General features: G+C 46.9%; 1 protein-coding gene across 1 annotated transcript in view; it reads left to right on the forward strand.

The window, feature by feature from the left end:
• LOC119403471 (calmodulin-like) overlaps positions 1–13,949 on the forward strand; it is a 15,198-nt gene extending 1,249 nt beyond the window's left edge. The window contains exons 2-3 of the mRNA XM_037670402.1: positions 2,383–2,779; positions 13,770–13,949. Coding sequence (XP_037526330.1) covers positions 2,383–2,779; positions 13,770–13,949 — 577 coding nt within the window. The remainder of the gene's footprint in view (positions 1–2,382; positions 2,780–13,769) is intronic.
• Positions 13,950–20,341: the final 6,392 nt, after the last annotated feature.

A 20,341-nucleotide genomic window follows, 5' to 3' on the forward strand; every position in this document is an offset into this window, starting at 1 on the left:
GCTCTGCGAGCGTGGCGCTAACCACTACGCCACAAAACGCAGATCTTAGGTAGCTAATGGCGAGCGTTATATACACACCCTTACCGCTGGCAGCACTCCGACACGGCAGGCGCTTATAACCGTTTCTTCATTACCAGCGAGATGGCGCGAGGAGCGCAATGGGCGCATTTAAAAGTCGTCGGCCAGCTCGCTCGCTTCTGCTAAATTTGCGGACGGAGAACCTTGCCCTCCGCTGTCTGCTCGCCGTGGTATTTGCTGCCGGGGCCCGTGATGTTTCTGTAGCGTAGCAGCGCGCTCCATCACGGGCCGCTTTTCTCGCTATCGCATTCATTGCTTCGCCCTTGCGGCGAAACTCTGACTTTTTTTTTCTGTGCCGGTAACTACACGACTGGCTTAAACTGCTACGCTGTTAAAATAGGTTCCCAGAAGAGAGCTGCCTGCCTGTTCTCGCTATTTTCTCTTTCTTTCTGCGTGTATTTTTTTTCTTCATTTACTTTCTCCCTGTTTTTGATATCTATTTTTGGTCTCTGTTTATTTCTATTTCTGTATTTCTCTCTCTACCTTTTTAACACGAAAGTGTTTTATGCCGGGGTCCACCAAGACTTCACTGACGTATTTCCGTCACGGATATGACGTTCTTAAAATGTACACGACATAATACAAAGAAAAAAAAAACCAGAATAAAAGTCCACAAACGTAGAAAATTTGGGAATCGAACCCACGACCTCTCGGTCCGCGACGATAGATCGCCGAGCGTTTAACCCATTGCGCCACAAACGCGTTGCAGGGGGCTACACACACGCGCCTTATATATCTAACACTCCTCCGTGTAACTGCGCTCTTGCTCGGGGCGGTGCCGCCGCCTACGAGCAGAAAAGAGAAGTACTGCATTATGACACTACCGCGCACCGACAGTGAACGCTTCGGTGGTCTCAGCACTACCACGCCTCGATGCCACCATTCGAAGGGACGCTGGCATCAAGAAGCACTACCAACGCCCACCTAGGTGGCGTTCGCCCTACTCAGCACAGCGGAGCGTGGCCTCCGCAATTAGCTCTGAAAATGTTTCTGAAGTGATCGCGGAGGCTGTAATTGCGACGCGCTGTACGCGCTGATTTGACTCGGTGACGATTCAGTTACGTGTTTCGTCTTTCGCGTTGTGCTAGCGTGTGCAGCGTAGTGCAGCTTCCATATGCACCCACGGTGTTTCTCCGCTGTCCATTGATAAGAGTGTGATGGCAGCGACTACGAGAACTGTGGTATTAAGCGCTGTCGAAAGACAACGACGTCGGCGAGCTAACGTCGCGCTAGTGAATTTGGTGCAGCGATGGACACGCCAGGGGGGAGCGGGAGGCCTTCGCGCGTTCACGGCTCAAGCTGAGAACTCTGCCTCTCGCTTTCCAGAAATTGACCGCAACGCGACCCTACTGGCTGCCATCACACACCGAACCAAGACCGAAATGATCGTATCTTCGCAGAAGCGACCGCCAGCGGGACGCCGCTCGACAATACGACGCAGGATGCCCAGCACACCACAGGATGGTCCACGACCAGCAAATCATGCACCCTTCGCTGCAGCGGACCGCGAGTTCACCAAACGATTCAGTGACAACCCGTTCGGTTTAGCCTGCACCGTTTGCGAACAGTCACATGTTATTTGCGCGATGCTCCGGCGCGTGCAATGCAATGTCCGGACAATGTATCCCAGTCGCGAGTCTTTCGAAGACTTCCGCTTATGTGCCAACTGTTTCACTTTCGTGTTCTATACCGATTCCTATATAGAGGATCAGCCACATGTTTTTCTGTCCCTTGCCCTCTCTCTCTTCTATTCTTTTCTCTGCTCATTATTTCTGGCTGCCTCTTTCTTTCTATAACTTTCTTTGTCTCTCCTCTCTCTTTCTGTGTACCCGTTCTCTCGCTCATCAGAGGTACTGCAGCGCACGCAGGAAATACCGGCGCACGTGTTCTAGGAGCGAAGCCGGAGATGGAGAAGAAGATGGCTCATGCCCGTTGATGATGATTATAGCTTTTGTTCGCTCTGCACGACTGCCAGTCGGTTAAGAAGCTCCGCTGTTAAAAAGATCATATTAAATACTTAGTTATCACGTAACGTGATGTACTTAGTACATTCATGTATCGTGCCGGATTCGTAGATTCTTGGTTGCCCAGGTAGCGGATCTATGGCAACAAAACAAGATCACAATCATCATCCGGCGTGTGACCTTGTTCGAAAGGTGAACCAGCTGCGTGGGAGTGGCGGGGTGGAGGGGGGCGGAGCGCAAGTCACGGCCATGGAGCGCTCCCCGCCAACACACCACCCTGAAGAAGCGCCAATGCCGAGCCCTCGAATGGAACCGCCGGCGAAGAAAGCCGCATCTCCAGGTCCATCAAAAACCTCCTGGACGCCCATGCCAGCACAAGAACGAGCAATGGCGCCGCACCGGAGCCGAGCAGACGAGACGTTGCTGTTGGCACTGACGGCTCGGAGGAGTTCTCGGAGGAGGAGCTGGCGAAGCTGCGCAGAGAATTCGAGTGGTACGACAAAGACGGCGATGGCCAGATCACCGCCGAGGACCTGGGCGCCATGATGAGCGTACTGGGCTTCAACCTGACCCAGGAGGAGCTCGAGATGGAGATCGCAGAGGTAGACAGGATGGATGGCGACGGAATGATAAATTTCTCCGAATTCGTCGCCAAGAATGCAGGTGACATTACGCTCCCCGACATTACGCCGCGCGACAGTACGCCCACGGCAGAAGAAATCCGCGTGATATTCCAGGTGAGTACGCCTATCCTTTGGTTCACCGCCTTCCCCTCCGGTGCGAATTATTGCATCGGTCTCGTAAAGCAATCAGCTTGCGATACACCAAAGGGTTGCACAGCGTGGGAGCACTGTAACAAGAGTATGCGGCGCTTCCGGATTAGACGTGTCCGAGTCCCACACATCATGGGAAGCAAGGTGGTTATTACATTGCCGGTGGGCGCTCGTGTCAACAAAGAAAGCACTTCAGGGAGCCACTTAAAGCTAAAAGCCATTCCATAGGAGTTTATGACCTCGAATATGCTTATCAATACGTCTTGCCAAAACTAGGGGCCAATGAAGTGATGCTGCCGCACCCATATTTATAAATCCACGATACATTCGTTCGCACATCTAATCAGATCGCGGCACAGCGTAAAAATAACGTGCCGAGGTGGAACCGCTGTCACGTCAACGCCACTTTCCCCACATAACCGTATGAATCAAATAAAGTTAGGCGGGCAGTGGCTGGTTAAATAAGCGTAGGCGGGCTAAACTCTTCTACCTTTTTAGCCTTCACAATGGCTCTTTTTTAGCGCTTCTTGCAGTATTTCCTCATCGTGACCACGGTATCCAAGTTAACCTAGCGATCTCGAGCCAGAGTTTAAAAATGTCATGATGCATTGTATGACGACGTCATCAAATGAATCTTGCTGATTACTGCGTCAAGTGTTTCACACAATTGTTGTTGTGACTAATTGCGTATTAGCAAAAATAAATAAACACTTCTCGAATAAACGGAGCTGGGCGGAAAGGTTGAAGCAGATTGTTCTAGAACGGTTTGTAAAAGGTCCGATTAGATTGTTTATAACTCTCTATGAAGTAAGAGTTGTTTTTTTTTTTCTGCATACTACAGATACCCGTGATAAACAAGAAAAAAAGAAAGAAATACCACGTGACGCGCTCTCTTGCGCGGCCTTGGACGACTAAAGTCACTGGAACGGGCTTTATGGTGACTTTATGGGCGCCATGATTGCAGTGCCCTCTAGCGCTCCGTGTTAAAACGACCACAAACTTTGGCCGGAAGTGCTGCTGCTTAAAAGCCGACAGGCTAGCCACGATGGTGGTATTTGTGCGATGACGCGCCTCAGCAGAAGCAGTGACAGGAAATATTCCGTCTCCTTATCCCTGTCGTGAACCACCGCAAAAGAAATATAGATTTACGGCGGAACGTTATGAAGCCTGCAAGCATGGCCTGCAAGCGGGAATTTCACAGAGCTGTCTTTTTGTATTTCGGGGGCACCTACCGATGGGAGAAAATACTAGTACTCCAACATATACAAAGTTAGAAACTGTCTAATCCAATTTTTTTGCGGATCGATCCACCACTTTCTCATTGCAATTTTTTGCGAAGATTCTTACATCAAAAGTTTGTCACTGATCTTGCCTAATGAAGGAATTCGTGATAATAACTGTCGGCGTTTAACGTCCCCAAACCAATGTTTTCGTTATGAGAGACGCCGTAGTGCAGGGCTCCGGAAAATTTTGACCATCTGGTGTTCGTTAACGTGCTCCTAAAACTTAAGTACACGGGCCTCCAGCACCAACCAATCAGCAGCACAGAAAAATAGCCTGACTTACTTCCGTGCAATTGTCAGAACGGGCATTCGTGCGTCGTCATAGAGTTCGCCAGCTAACTTACCATCATTTCAAATCTTGTTACCAGAAAACGGTTCCACCTAACAGACTAGATATTACTACCAGTTTGATACGTATAGTAGTCAGCAACATAAGAAGCAACATTACAATTACATATTGACGGTCACAGTGGATAAGGCACAGTTGGCAATCGCAAATGTTTGATGACAATGAATGCTCAAGCGGAAAGGCATCTCTGGCAGATTAATAATAATAATAATAATACTAATCTAATAATAATAATAATAATAATAATAATAATAATAAGCCTGTCTACGCCCACTGCAAGGAAAAGGCCTCTCCCATTTTCCGCCAATCAACCCGGTCTTGTGCTTTCTGCTGCCACGTTACACCTACACTAAATTCTTAATCTCATCTACCCAGTTTAACATGCCCACATTCTTATTAGTCAATTGAAAGTAATCACTGAGTAAATTTGAATTTGGTGATGCACTTCATATTGCTCACTATAGTACATATTAACATATTTGGTATCAGGCACTGATTTAAACTACGACTGCACATACAAACTGCTAGTATGTGCTTTCAATGTTGTGTGTGCTGTCTTAATTCACGTGATCACGCTTCTATCTTCACTTCATATTGAATTCTCTTTCATGTTTCCACTGTAAATACGTATTAATTTCACAGTTTAAGTATCTCAACATTTTTTCCATAAGTTGTCTGAGTAGTTGTGTTACGGGTGGTTAGCGTTATCTATGTCCCGTTTTTGTCTTTTCGTGTAAGTGTGATCAGACCACACATCCAATACTCCCCGCACGAGAGCCTTTTGGGATATTGTAAATACATTAAAAAATCTGACGCTCCCTTACACATTCGCCTAACACGACTCCGAGGCGAAAACCATCTCCTTTCTTTTCTGCCCAGTCGATGCGTTGATCCTCTCCCTTCCCCTCCGCCGAATGCTTTCGGACCTTACGCGGATTTGCAGGGCCTCCAGTCGGAGGCCTTGCACGCTTTCTGCACCTCCCTTCGTTTTTCATTGACTCCGTGATAGGCGGATCCTAAAGCAATTAATGATATAGTGAGGTTACGTCATAGTGACGTCATGAATATATCATGGTAACGAAAAACAAATTGCAATATCTGAGGTACTAATAGACATATGGTTGCGTCATCGCGTGGCGATTTTTTGCGCTCAGTCGTGTGACGCACAAGCAGCGGGACGACGGTCGGACGCTGACGTTGAATTTTCTCACCTGGTGAGGCACTCGAAGGATTTCGCCTTGATAAACATACGTACATTGTATTCTGTCAGGCTTTGGGCTGCTAGAGATCATAGTTTTCGTTATCCAGTATAGTTTTAAATGTGTCGTGTGGAGCCCAGCCCAATATCAGGAATTTTGTGATGAAGAGTACACTGTAAACCACTTTACACCCGTATGGGTGTAACTTGGTGTCTATAACTCACACCCCTACACCCCAAAAAATAGGTGTACCAAGCAGGATTACACCTATACAATGGGTGTAATTTCAAACTTTCACCCAATGGGTGTGGTTGGGTGTAAAAGCATATTACACCCAAATGAAAAAAGGTGTAGGGTGTTTATGCACAATTACACCCAAACACCCAGGCAAAAATTTCCATAATTCGAGTGGTTCCCCCCTCCCATTTGGCTCCCATTGAAACGCTAGAAAGCTTACCCTTTAGCCAGTCCTTTCAAGGGCGCATGACCTATTATAGTGGCTCCTGCCACAGAAGGAAAATGCTGGCAGCAGCACTGATTTTGTGGTGCATATGAAGCACGGCATCTTACATATACAGTGCAATCGTGACTGAATACAAAGTCATTACCTAAAATGTGTTGACACACATTGCAAGATGTTCCACACGTTATCCAATAGTACAAATAAAGTCAAGCTTTTATAAACACAAAGCTCGTACATCCGAGACAAATTCTACGGTAATTCAATGACCTTTCTCGAGTGTGTGGAGCGGCATCGCGTATGCCGCCAAACAAGGAGCACAAATGACATGGAGCACAAAATGACCAAGGCGTTTGTGTCAAAATATGAAGCAAGGGCGTTATTTCCACTTCATGAGGAATCAATTTAACATGCTTCATTGTAACACAGGCGTATAGTGCAGTATGGGTCTTAGAACAAGCTACACCCCGTGCGAGTGGGTGTAATAGATGAAACCGCCCTCGAAAAGGTAGCAGTTACAGGGAGAAGCACAAATGAACCTTCTTCCCTGTCAGCCCCCTTGGGGCACTACAGACACCTGGTCCCTTCGGGCGCACCCCAGAATGAATTTTCCCGCTGAAGTTGCCCTTCCCAGAAGGGAAATATTGGTGCCACTTCTTATACCTGCACTTATGCAGTTGATAAAATAAGGTGCCATCGTCTTAAATGGGCTGCATAACATCAGTGCATGTGTTTGAAATCAACTGGACACACAAGGTACGGTCTGGCCATTCTCCTGTTAAAGAGATAGTTCAGAAATGTGCAATTCCTTGATGAGAAAGTGGATTGGTAAAGTTTCAAAATTCCAGCAGTGCCCACACCAATGTGCCTGTTGTCGACTTTCTTAGTAGGGTAAACACTGTCATCACACAGCTGTAGCTGATAGACGAGCAGGGTATCAATGCTCCGTGACAACTCACGCAACATTTTAAGGACTCAGAATGTCGTTTTCCACAGCAGGCCTCCATATTATCTCTTTTATGGAAAGTACATGAGTGAAGTAGAAAACCGTGCACATTGCTGGAATTATGAAATCTTTCCCACTTTCTCAAAAGCAATGGATTGTGGCTCCAACACAAAAAAGTGAGCAATCGGGCCATGACGCGCACGTTGCAGCGCATGCTGAATGCGGTAATATGCAGGAAATGCATGGGAATAGACACGTTATGACCACGACAGCCCTGCAGAAGCATTACCTACATAACAACAGTTCAATCAAATTTTACACGGGCATGTTCAAGGAAATTTAAAGATTATCCCTTTCCAAGCAAAGACAACAGAATCATTGGTAACTGAATAAAACGAGTATTTATTTCCTTTAAAAATATTGACAAAACTTAAAGCTTGTCATATAGCTCAAAAATAAATTTTTAAAACAATATTCGATGCAATGATTTCACTGACAAGTACTGACAGTTTTGTTAAGCAAAAGTTTCAATAGCAAAAGATCTCAATTATTAAAACTACTGCAAAAAAGTCACAAACTCCCTTGAATATAAAAACTAAGCCAATAACCCACAAAGTGGAATGACCTGTGAGAACATGCTGAAATCGGCAGGGGCAATATGGCTTGTATTAAAATGTCACAAGAAAATGAGCAAGAAATTGAAATGAAATACTAGTACCGCCATAGTATTCGTTTCTGTATAATGTAAAACAAATAACTACTCGTTACCATATGAAAATATAACTTTATGGCTTAAGCTCGAGTTAATCACAGCTGGCGACATACTTTAAGCAGAAGCTAAGGCCTATTTTCTAGGCCTTCTTGAAAATCTTCAGGAGCTTTACTACTTGTGTCCTCGGAGTCATTACCCACTGGCCAAGAAGGAGCCATTCAACAGCGACAAGAACGTTGAACGCCTTGTGATGGCAGTCGATATTTAACAGCCAATGTGCTGCCATGAGTGCAGCTACTCATTCTTTGGCATTGGACCCACTGAAGAGCAGTTCTTTGTCCACATGGAGGAAAAGCTTGCTTGCATAGGGAAGATCGGGGCCATCGTACACAATGCAAGGTGTTATTGGAACGCTCGCTCCCTGCATGATAAAAAATAAAAGATCGTTGTCTGGAAAGCGCTACGCAGACTTCAATTATTTGTTTCAGTAAATAACAGTTTCTGTACCGTGTGCTATCTTGAGTAATATGAGCTCGAACATGAGAGCACGTGGAAAATAGCCTTAAAACAGAGATAGGGTGATACGTGGATGGCGCTGCAGAAACTGGAGGGGAGAGGGGGGCGCTGTTCCGCTGACTGTTGGTACTCCCCGCCTCGCTAGCGTTGCTGCGAGATGTCGGCTGATTGCGTGCCAATGACCGCTAGCAATGATAACAAAACAAATAAATGAGGCGCAGCAAAATCCTCAGCCGACACCACCGAGATACCGATGCGCAAGCATGGCCTGCGCATCGTGGCAGTCTACGTCACAGCCGATATCTCAGCAGCTACCTAGTCTGATGTGGCTGTTCGCGTTGATGGGAATTCATATCACCGCTAGCGGCCACTGACACACTCTAAGATGCCGTTTCGCATCAACAATATCGAAGCGGGAGGGTCAACAGCTAGTGGAAGCGCGGCGCCCTTTCCGCTTTGTTTCCGACAGCCGCCGCTGCTAGAGTTACTGTATATGCTACCTGTAGGTAGCATATACAGTGACTCCAGCCGCTGCGAATCAGCCGACGTAAGGTTCAAGGCTGTTCGCCACGCGCTCGCGTGTTCGAGCTCATATTGTTCACGATAGTACCATCCAAAAATGAAGCTCATAACATGGCCCATATGGAACTGGAGAGAATTAACAGCTTTTCTACGTGCAATTAGCTTGTTTGGGAAAGAGAAAGTACTATTTGACAAATATCATCCGCATTTTTAAAGAAAAAGGAGCATTCTTTAGTGGCATGAAGGATTCCTGCACAGCGATAAAAAGCATATAAAACAAAACTCTGCACAAGGACTTCTCTTCAAGGCTGCAAGTTGCAGCCTTGAATGTCTTATAAATCTTATAATCAAATGTCTTATAAATCATTAGGCTTGTCTTTTACCAAATAATATCATTGGAGGTGGTCGTACAAACTGCGTTTTTTAATGTTTGTACATGTAAAAGTATTTAGCGAAGTTACAACGCCAAAGCGAGGCGAGGCGCATATAACTCTTAATAACCACAACAAAATAATGAAAGCTAGACATAATGGAAACAAATAGAATAAAATAAATTGTGCTCGAACGCGGGCACTCAAGCGTACGCACGAAGGGGGGGGGGCGCACCCCCCTAGTCAATTCAGACAGAGGGGGGGGGGGCGCAAAGTCTGCCCCCTACTTTGACTTTGTAGTAAGGCGGGGGAGGGGGGCAGCGATTAACCTTCCTACTTCCCTCCCCCCTGATGGGGAACCCTGCGCACGTCTACGTGCACACTGATGCTCGAACTAGCGCTTGCACAGTTCAGGTAGTTAAGGCGATTCGGCCACACACAGACATGAAAAATTCATTCGAACACAAGTCAAGTTTAACGAACGGCTCCCCGTGCACGGGTGCCGGCATTATCAGGAAACCTATGTTACGGATGAATTAAAACGTCGGTACGAATTTAACGAAACGGAATGTATTTGCACTGAGGCGAGCTTCGCGCGGCGTACCTAAAACGAAGCAACATGCTGCGTTAAAATGACCCACACGCATCAACCCGAGCATCACGGTAGTTTTCGCGCACAAAACGAACACGGACGGAAAAGAACGACGCGGACACCACGTCGTTGTTTTCTGTCCTGTTTTTTTTTTCTTGTGCGAAAAAAATGCACTTGAATTACCAACAGGCCGAAGCATACGCGCCTTAGACACGCTTGACGCTTAGAGGTAACAGGCGCCGTCACAACCCAACTATTCTTAAATCAAAATAGTGGTTCATCGAGAGCGGGGCCCCCTTCCAACACCACCGCCGACAGGAGGGCACCGCCACAACTGCGTTCAAATCCCCCACCGAATCACAGCCGCGCATGCGCACACTGCTTTCAACACCAAACAAAGCAAAGCTTGCCCGCGCCTAATGTCACACAACTTTGCCTTCATCCCGATGAAACAATACACTCACATATGCTCGCTACGTTAACAAATGCTCACCGATCGTCAACCAGTTAAGAAAAGCTTAGTTAGCGGCATTAGATCGCGCTCTCGGAGTTAACAAAGCGCTGGCCGTAGCAACGTGATAGTGGTACATACCGTTTCAGTTCGAGTGCTCCACGATATGAAGCTGCAGGTCTCCCTTTGAGTATAGTGCATCTTCGTAATAAGCAGCACTGGCAGAAGGTAAAGGACGAGCACACAGCGCACGCACACTTCAAACAACCGAAACACACCGATTCCAAAACTCGACCGATCGGGAGGCGATGCACAACACACGCAGAAAACGATGGAGTCCGGCGGCGTGTCTGAGCGCGTTGCTTAGGTCACGTGGTGATAGCAGTGATAGAGCTGTTCCGCGCGCTGCGCACGCGCGGCGGCTGGCGCCGGCAGAGGAGGTGGCGCCCCGGCCGTTGTTGGGTCGCGTGGGCGCAGCGCGCAGCTTTCTTTCTGCGGCAGTGTTATATTTTGTTATGCTTTACACAGTGTATTCGAATCGCAGTAAGCATTGCGACGACACGGTAAGGGCTGCTTGACTACAAGCAGGGCTTAAAGGGACACTAAAGGCAAGTATTAAGTCGACGTTGATTGTTGAAATAGCGGTCCAGAAACCTCGTAGTGCTGCTTTTGTGCCAAGGAAGTGCTTATTTTGAAATAAAATCACGTTTTTAGTGGTCCGCATCGCGTTAGCGCGCTTCAAATCTCCCGCCTGAAAATACGACTCTCATACGTCACTGCTGCCGTGCCCAACGTTGCCCGCTTTTACTGCGCGGCCGCCGACACTAGTAGCAGCCGAACGGAAGTAGCGGGACCCACAGTAGCAACAACGGCGCTGCGGCAAAGACTTGCTCGGATGGGCACATTCAAAGCCGTCACCAAGTTGCGGCTGGTCTCGTAATCCTCAGTACGAAAGTGCAGCGAGCACACACGCAGAGGTTTTGACTGTTTAGCACACTGGCGCAATGGCATGACACTAAGCCACTTCGAGCGTAAGGGTTCATTCCGCGGCACCCAGTGAAAGGACACACCGGTTTCCTTGCTGCAGCACTGGCGTTGTGCACCATTCGGGCATCCGGCAATATCACACGCATGCGGCATTTTGTCGAACTTTCTGTCAGAGCGACTTTCACGAGCGCGCAAAACACGCACGGCAGTACGCGATCCCGAAACTACCACTGAGACGGGCGAGGCACAGTTCGGCGAAAACGGAACCTTTGAACCACGCGCGCCGTTCCCCATGGCAACGCCACGAAGGTTTTGTTTTCCATGAATCAAGCGGAAACGAACAAACAGCATTTTATTACGTCTTTTGATGCTCGGAATGTTCTTTTTTTACTGCTGCTAGTTTGATTACTAGTGAGTTATTGTAGGCCGACTTCCCTACGTCATCGGGATCACTTCGAAAATGTCCCACTCGTGGCGCTCATCATGTGATACATTTAGCTCAATTTCTCGGTAAGTAGGGCACTGCTGTTGATAATATTGCCGTTTTAGAAGTTGTCATACATTGGGCTTTCACTCTGACATAAATTGTTATTTGCCTTTAGTGTCCCTTTAAAGTCTCCCTTCACTGGAGGGGAGGCCCTCACAAAGCGGCAATATATATGTAATATATAATCTCAAAGAAAAGATCGCCTAGCAGCGATCTTTTCGCCGCTAAACTGGTACTGCTGTGGTCTCAGCGGCTCTGCTACGCGCAGATCGTGGCTTGTTGGAACGCGGTGCGAGCTGTCATAGCGAAGAATAAACGCATGATTTCTCGATATATCGGTCAAGATCCACTTTCGCGGTCGTATTATCCAGTTTTGGCAAAAATGTGATGGTATTAAACTCATGAAAATGCATTATTTTCAAGGGATGTTGGCAGGAAATAAAAACGAAAACGTATTAGGCTAAAAAACGTATTATGCAGAATCGTGTCAACGAGATTTCACTGTATATGTATGCTATAGATTAAGCGTTAGGAGAGGTGTTTGCGATGATCACAGAGCAGTGAAGCCAACTGTCTCTAAACTGAACAAATGCTTATGAATGCTAAACAAATACATATATTATTCCGAATGTATTTCGGGCATTCATTCAACGTGTCAATCCAATCAAGCAATAAATGAAATTATTTTGGAAATGATTTCTCAAAAATAAATCTGGATGTAAAGGCTTAAATATATGTGAGCTCAAAATAAGTAACATCAGTTGACTCACTGCATTCAGAACCTCAGGCACGACAATGCTGCATTTTATTTTCACTACCACTTGCCTAATAAAGTAGGCGAAATACATGCGTCTTTGCAATTACAGCAGACTTGTGATGCACAACTAAAAGAATGAAAATTGAGTGGCAAGCTTAGCAGACCAAGGTGAACCATTACTGATTCACGAGCAGGTAGCTTCACACTCATGTGCCTCGTGAAACAGTATCCTGTGCCAAGACGCTCTGTCGAACAGGGTGGTGACCCGTGGTTTCAGGAGGCGTTGCCCGTGGTGTTCAATGTCTCAGTTAATTGCATTCAGCAGTACAACGATACCTGTTTACACCTACGGGTCAATTCACTGCGTGAATTGACCCATAGGTGTAAAATCCAAAGAACACCCATGGGTGTTTAACAGAACATACACCCATTGTACACCCAAAAATGAAAAAAGGGTGTGCGAAGGGTGTGCAAAGAAGACATTACACCCTTTCGGATAATATTGACAGAAAAAAAGGGTGTACGATAGGTGTTTTATCGCAAATACACCTATAAGGGTGTGAAACGGTTTGCAGTGTAGCACCTGCCTTAGGAGGTGTTTCTTATAGTCCCGCGGGGTCACTCCCATATCAATTTGGAACTATTCGCGACGGGAGCATAAACGTATTTTGTACTTCGATGCTTTGATTAATTTACCGCCATTTTCAATAATGGGAACCTGCAAGTAATCCTACGAGAATTACTGAAATTGCTTGTTTTAACGGAAGCGGTGAAAAAAGGCAAAAAGTTGGCAAAGAAGGAAGCAGAAATAGCATTTTATCCATCGCTTTTAACTCTACTCTTAACACTTCCGACCACGAAACCCCTGTACGTGTAGGATGCGTATGCACGGATCAATCACGCGTGGATTTGTTCGAGGAAAATACAACGCTTTCGTTATACTGCCGTGGGCGCTTCAAAACAATTTCGACTGATATTTTGAGATGGAAAAGAAAACAACGTTAAAAAAATGAACTAAGCGCCCCTATCAGTCTCTGTTCCACGTCTGCACTATAAATGACAAGTAGCTTATTGCCAACTGAAATACGTAAACAAAGTCAATGAGCAAAACAGGCCGTGAAAGACGTCTTGTGATATCATTGCAGAGTAGTTTTCGTGAGCTAAAAATGTACTCAGCACTTCGTACTACAGCAATGTTCCGGTTGTTCTTACAGATGAAAGTCTCGATTAAATGCTCCAGTAAATGTTCATCGTACACGTTTGTGTACTCTGTGTATGTGTGTGCATGTGAGACGCACTTTTCACCTCGATTGCTCACGCAGCTGATTGACCGGCACGGCAACGGCTTCCTCACCTTGGATGAGCTGCGCCGATTCTTCGCCGCGTTCGACGAAGAAGGTCTGACGGACGAGGAGATCGAAGAGTTTACACGTGAGGCCGACACGGACGGCGACGGCAAAATAAGCTACGACGAGTTTGTGGCTCTGATGACGTCGATGTAATCATCGAAATAAAATTATTTTATTCATCGTTTATACAATAATATTAATAATAATAATAATAATCATATATGTGTTCTTACGTGCCAAAGCCACCATAAGATTATGAAGCATGCCGCGCTGGAGAGGTCCGGAAATTTTGACCATCTGGTGTTCTTTTACGTGCACTGTCATGGCACAGAACACGGGCCTCTACGATTTCACCTTCAGCGAAATCCGGGATCGGACATGCTATCTATAAGCTACTGACATCTACGAGCTCACTTGTGTGCGGTGCACGTTTTACTAGCGGCAAAAACAAAACGATAAACGCTGCGTCTGCTTATCGCTGTCCCGAAACGTCACGAGGGAAGCGTATCGTTTTTACACGGAGCATTAGGGAGCACTACAATCGCGGCGCTCCTAGACGTGCAAGCGGACATGTCACGCGGTATTTTTCTTGGTATTTCGTGAACATCTGTAGATTAACATATATATCGTTAGAAACTGTCTAATCGGATAATTTGCAAACCGATCCACAACTTTCTGCATGGAATTTTGGGACTAGCTTCGTTGATTCAAAAGTGTGTTAATTAAACATGCCAAATTAGGAAATTAAGCGGAAAACCAATAATAGTGTGACTTACTCGATGCAATTGTAAGAAACACGCATTTGTTAGCGTCGTCATAGTGTGCGTCGTCCAATTTTCACTCTGGCCAAAGATATCTGGAGCACCATCACACGAAAATTGTCATAGAAGAGCGTGAGTGCATGAGGAATACGATTCGGGTCACGTCATGAATAACGTGACTTTTCTGTCGCGTACGGCGATAAATCCTTTCCTCCAGTCACGTGTGGCACATACCCGCATACCGAGGCCCGGCCGTGGTATTCGGGTGCGCGCGGCAGGTGATTCCTTTGCCAGAATGAAGTTTTGCATTCACTCACAGTGCATATCAAACCATCCTTGCGAAATCTTAACGCAACAGCCTCGAGGAGTCTGTTCGCATAAAATGCGGTGCGGGTGTGGGCGGTGTTGTCGATGGGTGAGATATCGCGACGGAAGCGAAGAATAAAAATCACTGCTCGAGCCGGAAGTGAAGCCACGCCTTCTGCAAAGCAGTCAGATATTCTACCGCAGAGCAACGCCAGTGCTTCAAACCGCTTCTAGAAAAAAAAACTATAGGATTGTCATGTCCGAACAACGCGAATTATGACTGCAGTGTTGGCTATACGCTTTTTATAACAGTGTAATATACACTATACATATGCACACCTATGACTCCGCAAGCTATATTCAAGCGTTCCGCAAATACTCCTAGGAGAGCTACTTCCGACACTCACATCATCGCACCGTACCGCGCACTTCATCGCGATGAACACGACGTCTCTGCACTAAGGTCAGTACCGACGCCACGTCAGGCCATGAGCTACCCTTTATACAGCATTGTAAAGCGCTTGGTTCAAAGAGGCAAATCCTTCATAGGGTGCTACTCGCTGACTGCTTCTGATGAAATCGAATTCCAGAATGCGGGGGGGATCTGCCTATTTATTTTATTTTATTTAATTTTTTTTTCATTTATACTACTTCCCGAAATTTGGCCACCACGAGTTTGCATCGGACTCCATCCTGTGCTCACATGTGCACAGTCCATGTTTTATTAAAGACGCTCTCCAAGCGGTGCTTTCTGATCGGTCGGTGCTTTCCGATCGCAGGCACAGCGAGCTTTCTGCAACTCGACGTTGCCCCGTCTCCGTGATCGGTCGCACCCTTGACCAAGCGTTGATGTCACTTGATGACAAGGTCATATGACATCACGTTATTTGGCGTCACGATGACGTGACAAAATATGACCATCTCTGACGTCATCACGTTATGATGATCTTTTTTATCACTAGTGTTGACGCCGCCGGACTCGGCCGATGGCCAATTTCCGCGTTAGGTGAGACATTTATGGATTTCGCATTAATAAGAAGGTGTTCGAAGCGTCACCGCCATGCCATTCCTTTCGCCGGTAGTAGTAGATGAATGTGCGGTCTTCGAGATGTGTATTTTCATTTCCAGAGACATAGTTCGGTGGTGCGACCTGGACGCCACCTGTAACAGAGAACATGGCGTTATGACATAAAGAAAGCCGGGCCTAGTTGCACTGGCGGCGCAAGGCTGTACGCACAACGGAGCTCATCGGTTCCTGGCTGACCTGGCCATTCGAAGTGATGCCTAGTAATCAAATTTCCACTCTATTTAAGCACAGTCGCCTCTCGCCACTTCAGCCGTATTACCTGGTATTACTTCGTGGACTAATTCAAACGGGTCGAGTCCAGCAGTCGCGCTTGGCAGCGCGCTGCGATTCCCTGTAAGCGGCTTCCTCTTCGGCAGTGCGTACCTTTGTTTCGGTCTGCGTCAGGCACCGCACTCCGCCGTCACATGCGTGCGCACAAGGGGGGGGGGGTCCGCCCCCCCCCCCCTATTCACCTAAGGGGAGGCGCAGAATCAGCCCCACACAGTGACATAATATGGAGGCGGTGCGCTGCGACGAGCCTTCGTCCCCCCCCCCCCCCCCCCCCCCATGAATGGGAACCCTGCGCACGCCTATGCGCGTCGGCATTATACGGAATGAAGCAGCGCATATGAGCAGTTGGCCGTGACATCATATCTGGCGCGTCCGAGCTGTTGTGCGCAGTGTCCAGGCAGACGGGCAGACGGTGGAGCGGTGTATCGGCTATAGCACAGCAAATGTCAAACTAGGTCCTAGACAACGCGCAGTAACGTCATCGGAGCGCGTAGTTTTCTTTTCCTTTTTTCCCCGTGTCGGTAAGTACACGGCCGGCTTAACCAGCTACGCAGATAAAGAGGTTCCCCTGAAGGAACTGCCTGACTTATTTCTCTTTATTTTAGGGGTGAAGCTTCTTCGGAGAATAGAAACAGGATATCGTGACATACTCTATCAAATGCCTTCTCTAAGTCAATTTGCTACATATCGACTTTTCTAAAATCTGCATCATAAATTTCGAGTATGCTGCGAGACACGTGGATATTGGTAAATATTGAACTCCCTCTTATCTCGCAGGTCTGATGCGGCCCTACTATATCGCAAACAACACCTTGTAGTCTGCTCGCAAATGCCTTCACTAATACTTTACAATCTACGTTGGTGAGCGTAATTGATCTATAGCCTGTTACATTGTTAAGTTTATTCTTATCGTCGCTTTTTGGTATCAAGACTGTGTAAGCCCTTTTGAAAGACGGTGGAGGGCGTCCTGCTTGATACGCCTCCTTAAACACCCGTTCTAGTAGCGTGGCTATTTGAGGACAGAAAGCGTCGTGAAAGGCTGCTGTTAGGCCGTCAGGACATGGCGACTTTCCTGGGTTAAAGTGTGCTATGGCCATTTCAATCTCTTTAGCTGTAATATCTGCTGCTAATTTTTCCGTTTCTTCGGCGTCTAATCTAGGCAAAGCTGATAAAAAATGATGCTCGTAACAAGGCCTGCTCGGTACTCTAGACTTTAACAGCTCTTTGTAATGCTCCTCAAAGGCATGCTTAATATGTTCTGCATCTCCAGACATTTTCCCTTATATTCAACCTTAACTATTTCATTCCTTTTAGCATACTTTTTCTCCGTTGCGAAAGCCCGCTTCGTTGGTATTTCATCAGTCAAAATCGCTTCCTTAGAGCACGAACAAGCGCGCCACGGTATTTTTCCGCGTTGATTCAAGCGTATATAATTGAGAGAGGGGGGAACGGTTAATTTGAGTAATTTTGCAAGTGCGCGCAAACTAGGGTTACTCATGGTTGTGTTGGAGATGCAGACGTCAGTCATTTTAATTTTGTTGGTTACAAGATGCGGTGTAAAGTATTAAGAAGAAAAAGACGGCGCAGTAGAAAAGGCTGACGAGAGTATCCAAGTTCCTCAATCATTAGGATGAACTTCTAAGAAGCTGTTTTTACCGCGAAAACTGTAACTTTTCTAGTTTTGAAAGGTTTAGTGCGATATTGTATGCTTTCACTTTCATGTCGATATGGGGTGAATAGGCTTTTGAGGGGATATTAGCATAAGACCAAATCAGTTTGCGATATGAGTTTGGCACTCAGCGGTGCAGTTTTCGTTACGCGCTATAAGAATGAACGGGCATTTGGTGCAAGGTTTCAGCATCAAACCAATGAAAATGTTGTGAGGTGCTTTTGGCGTGTTCGCACTTAGGGTTATTTTTTTGTTGTGCACTGTGTGTTGTAAAGTAACGTAAGGATGACATTTTACGCGCACGTAGAGGGATTAGGTAAGTGGTTATTCGTACTTAGTTTTTTGCAACGCTATAACAATGAGAGTAATTGAAGCGCTCTGGAGAACACAGTAGTTTACGCAGATGCGTTGGCATGGGCAGGAAACTTTAACCGAATGGGCCTGGTAGAAGAGAGTGTTTATCCCTTAGGTTTTGTTCTTTTTCTGTGAGGAATTGTTGATCGAGTGATCACATGAGCGGATCATTATTAAGCTTTTCCGAACGTTGTAGTATGAGCGATCGTTCAGACACCTGTGAGACGCGGTCGAACCCATTGTTAAGTGTTTTGACCGTAAGGGACGAGAAGGTTGTTTTGCAAGAGCAACCGTAGAATATTTAGGTCACAACGTAGGTCGACGTTTCAGAAATCTTAGCTTGATATCTCAGCGTTAGCAGACTATCCGCGGGACAGAACAGGCAAACGTAGTCTGGGATGAAAAGAAGGAAGCTGCCTTCTTAAGTCTGAAGGCTGTACTGATTAGCCGTCCGGTTCTGCGAGCTCCCGATTACGACTGAGAGTTCATGGCCCAGTGTGATGAATGATCCAGGCCTAGGTGCCGTTCTGTGTCAGAAGGATGACGATGGAAACGAACATCCCGTGCTCAACCTGAGCCGCAAACTGAGCTCTCGTGAGATGGCGTACTGCGCTTCGGAAAAGGAGTGCGCTTGCACTGTGTGGACCATTCATGAATTGCAGTGTTATCTCGGAGGCCTCGTGTTCACCGCAGAGACTGACCATTGTCCTCTTACCTGGCTACAAACCACGACATCAAAGAACAGCCGCCATCTGAGGCGGAGTTTGATTCTTCAGCAGTATAATTTTGAAATTAAGTATAAACAGGGCAAATTGAATGGAAACCCTGGCGTGCTTAGCCGCTCTTTCTAAGCAATCCAAGGGTGCTCTTCACAATATCCCGAAATTGGTATTTGAAATTTTTTCTCGTGCATCAATTTGTGTGATTGAGTAAATTACCACCTTTTGTTTCTCAGAATTAGCGAGTCCTGAGAGTTTTGAGTGTGAGATTTTCATATAAAGCTAGTAATGAAAGTTTGTTTGCCATCCCTCTTTTGCCCTGGTGTACTCGGAGGTGGCCGAATGATTGCTTGTGCATGTGGTTGAGTTTCAGAGACGCCGAACCAGACAATGCAACAAGCGAAGGCGAGCTTCTGGCATTCAACGGCGGAGAATTCCGTCGTCCCTTCGAGCAGCAGCGGTGACTGCTACCCTCCGTTTCTCCACTGGCGAGGGAGGAGGCTGTTATGACTGACCATCGGTGGTGACGCACTGTCTATGAGAATGGACGGGAGATGCGTTCTCACACTACTGGGGCACCTGCATCCATCCCAGAAACGGCCTCCCCGCGACGGGAAGCGCCCCACAATGGGAAGAGCCTCGTACGAGCTCCGTTGGGCGGCAGAGATACCGTGAAATAGCAGAGAGACGTCAAAGATGGCACCTTAACACCTTTCGTGCCCTTCTGGGGAGAGGCAGATGAACTTGCCCGAGTATCCCATTCTCCCGGCTGACCCCACAAGAGTCTCATTGACCGCAGGAACTTTGCTCCATCAGCGAGTGCAACGACCATCGGCAACAGTGTTTTCGGCTGGTGCCATGGTGGGCGGTGTCGTGTCTGTGATTCGTTACAATCAAGAAGGAGGAGCCAGCCGGAGGGGTTATAACGACGGTGCTGAGTGAGACAAGGGGTTCTGGGGCATGCGTTAAAATGCTCATCCAGTTCGCTCGTCCCTGAACTCTTACCTTTTCACTGAGTAATTAAGTGTACAAAAAGTGACAGTAAACTTGTTTCTTTTCGTTTTCCCAACTTGCAAGCGTCAGTTCCTCAACCCGGATACTCTGTCACGCCAGCAAATGGAGTCCAGGTACGACGCAACAATAACGTCGCAACTGGTGGCAGCAGTGGGAAGGAACTTAACCCCGGCCCCCACAATGCGCAGTAACGTCATCGCGGCGCGTAGTTTTCTTCTTCTTATTGCGATAGCAATTATATGGACAGTCTCGGCAGGTTTTTGCCGTCGCCGTCACCGCCGTCATGCACCGTATATGTATAGGTATGTATATATATAAAAGTCCCAAAGAACTATAATTCAGAAAAATGCTTCCGAAGCACGGAA

This window comes from Rhipicephalus sanguineus, chromosome 8, assembly GCF_013339695.2.
Source record: "Rhipicephalus sanguineus isolate Rsan-2018 chromosome 8, BIME_Rsan_1.4, whole genome shotgun sequence".
NCBI lineage: Eukaryota > Metazoa > Arthropoda > Arachnida > Ixodida > Ixodidae > Rhipicephalus > Rhipicephalus sanguineus.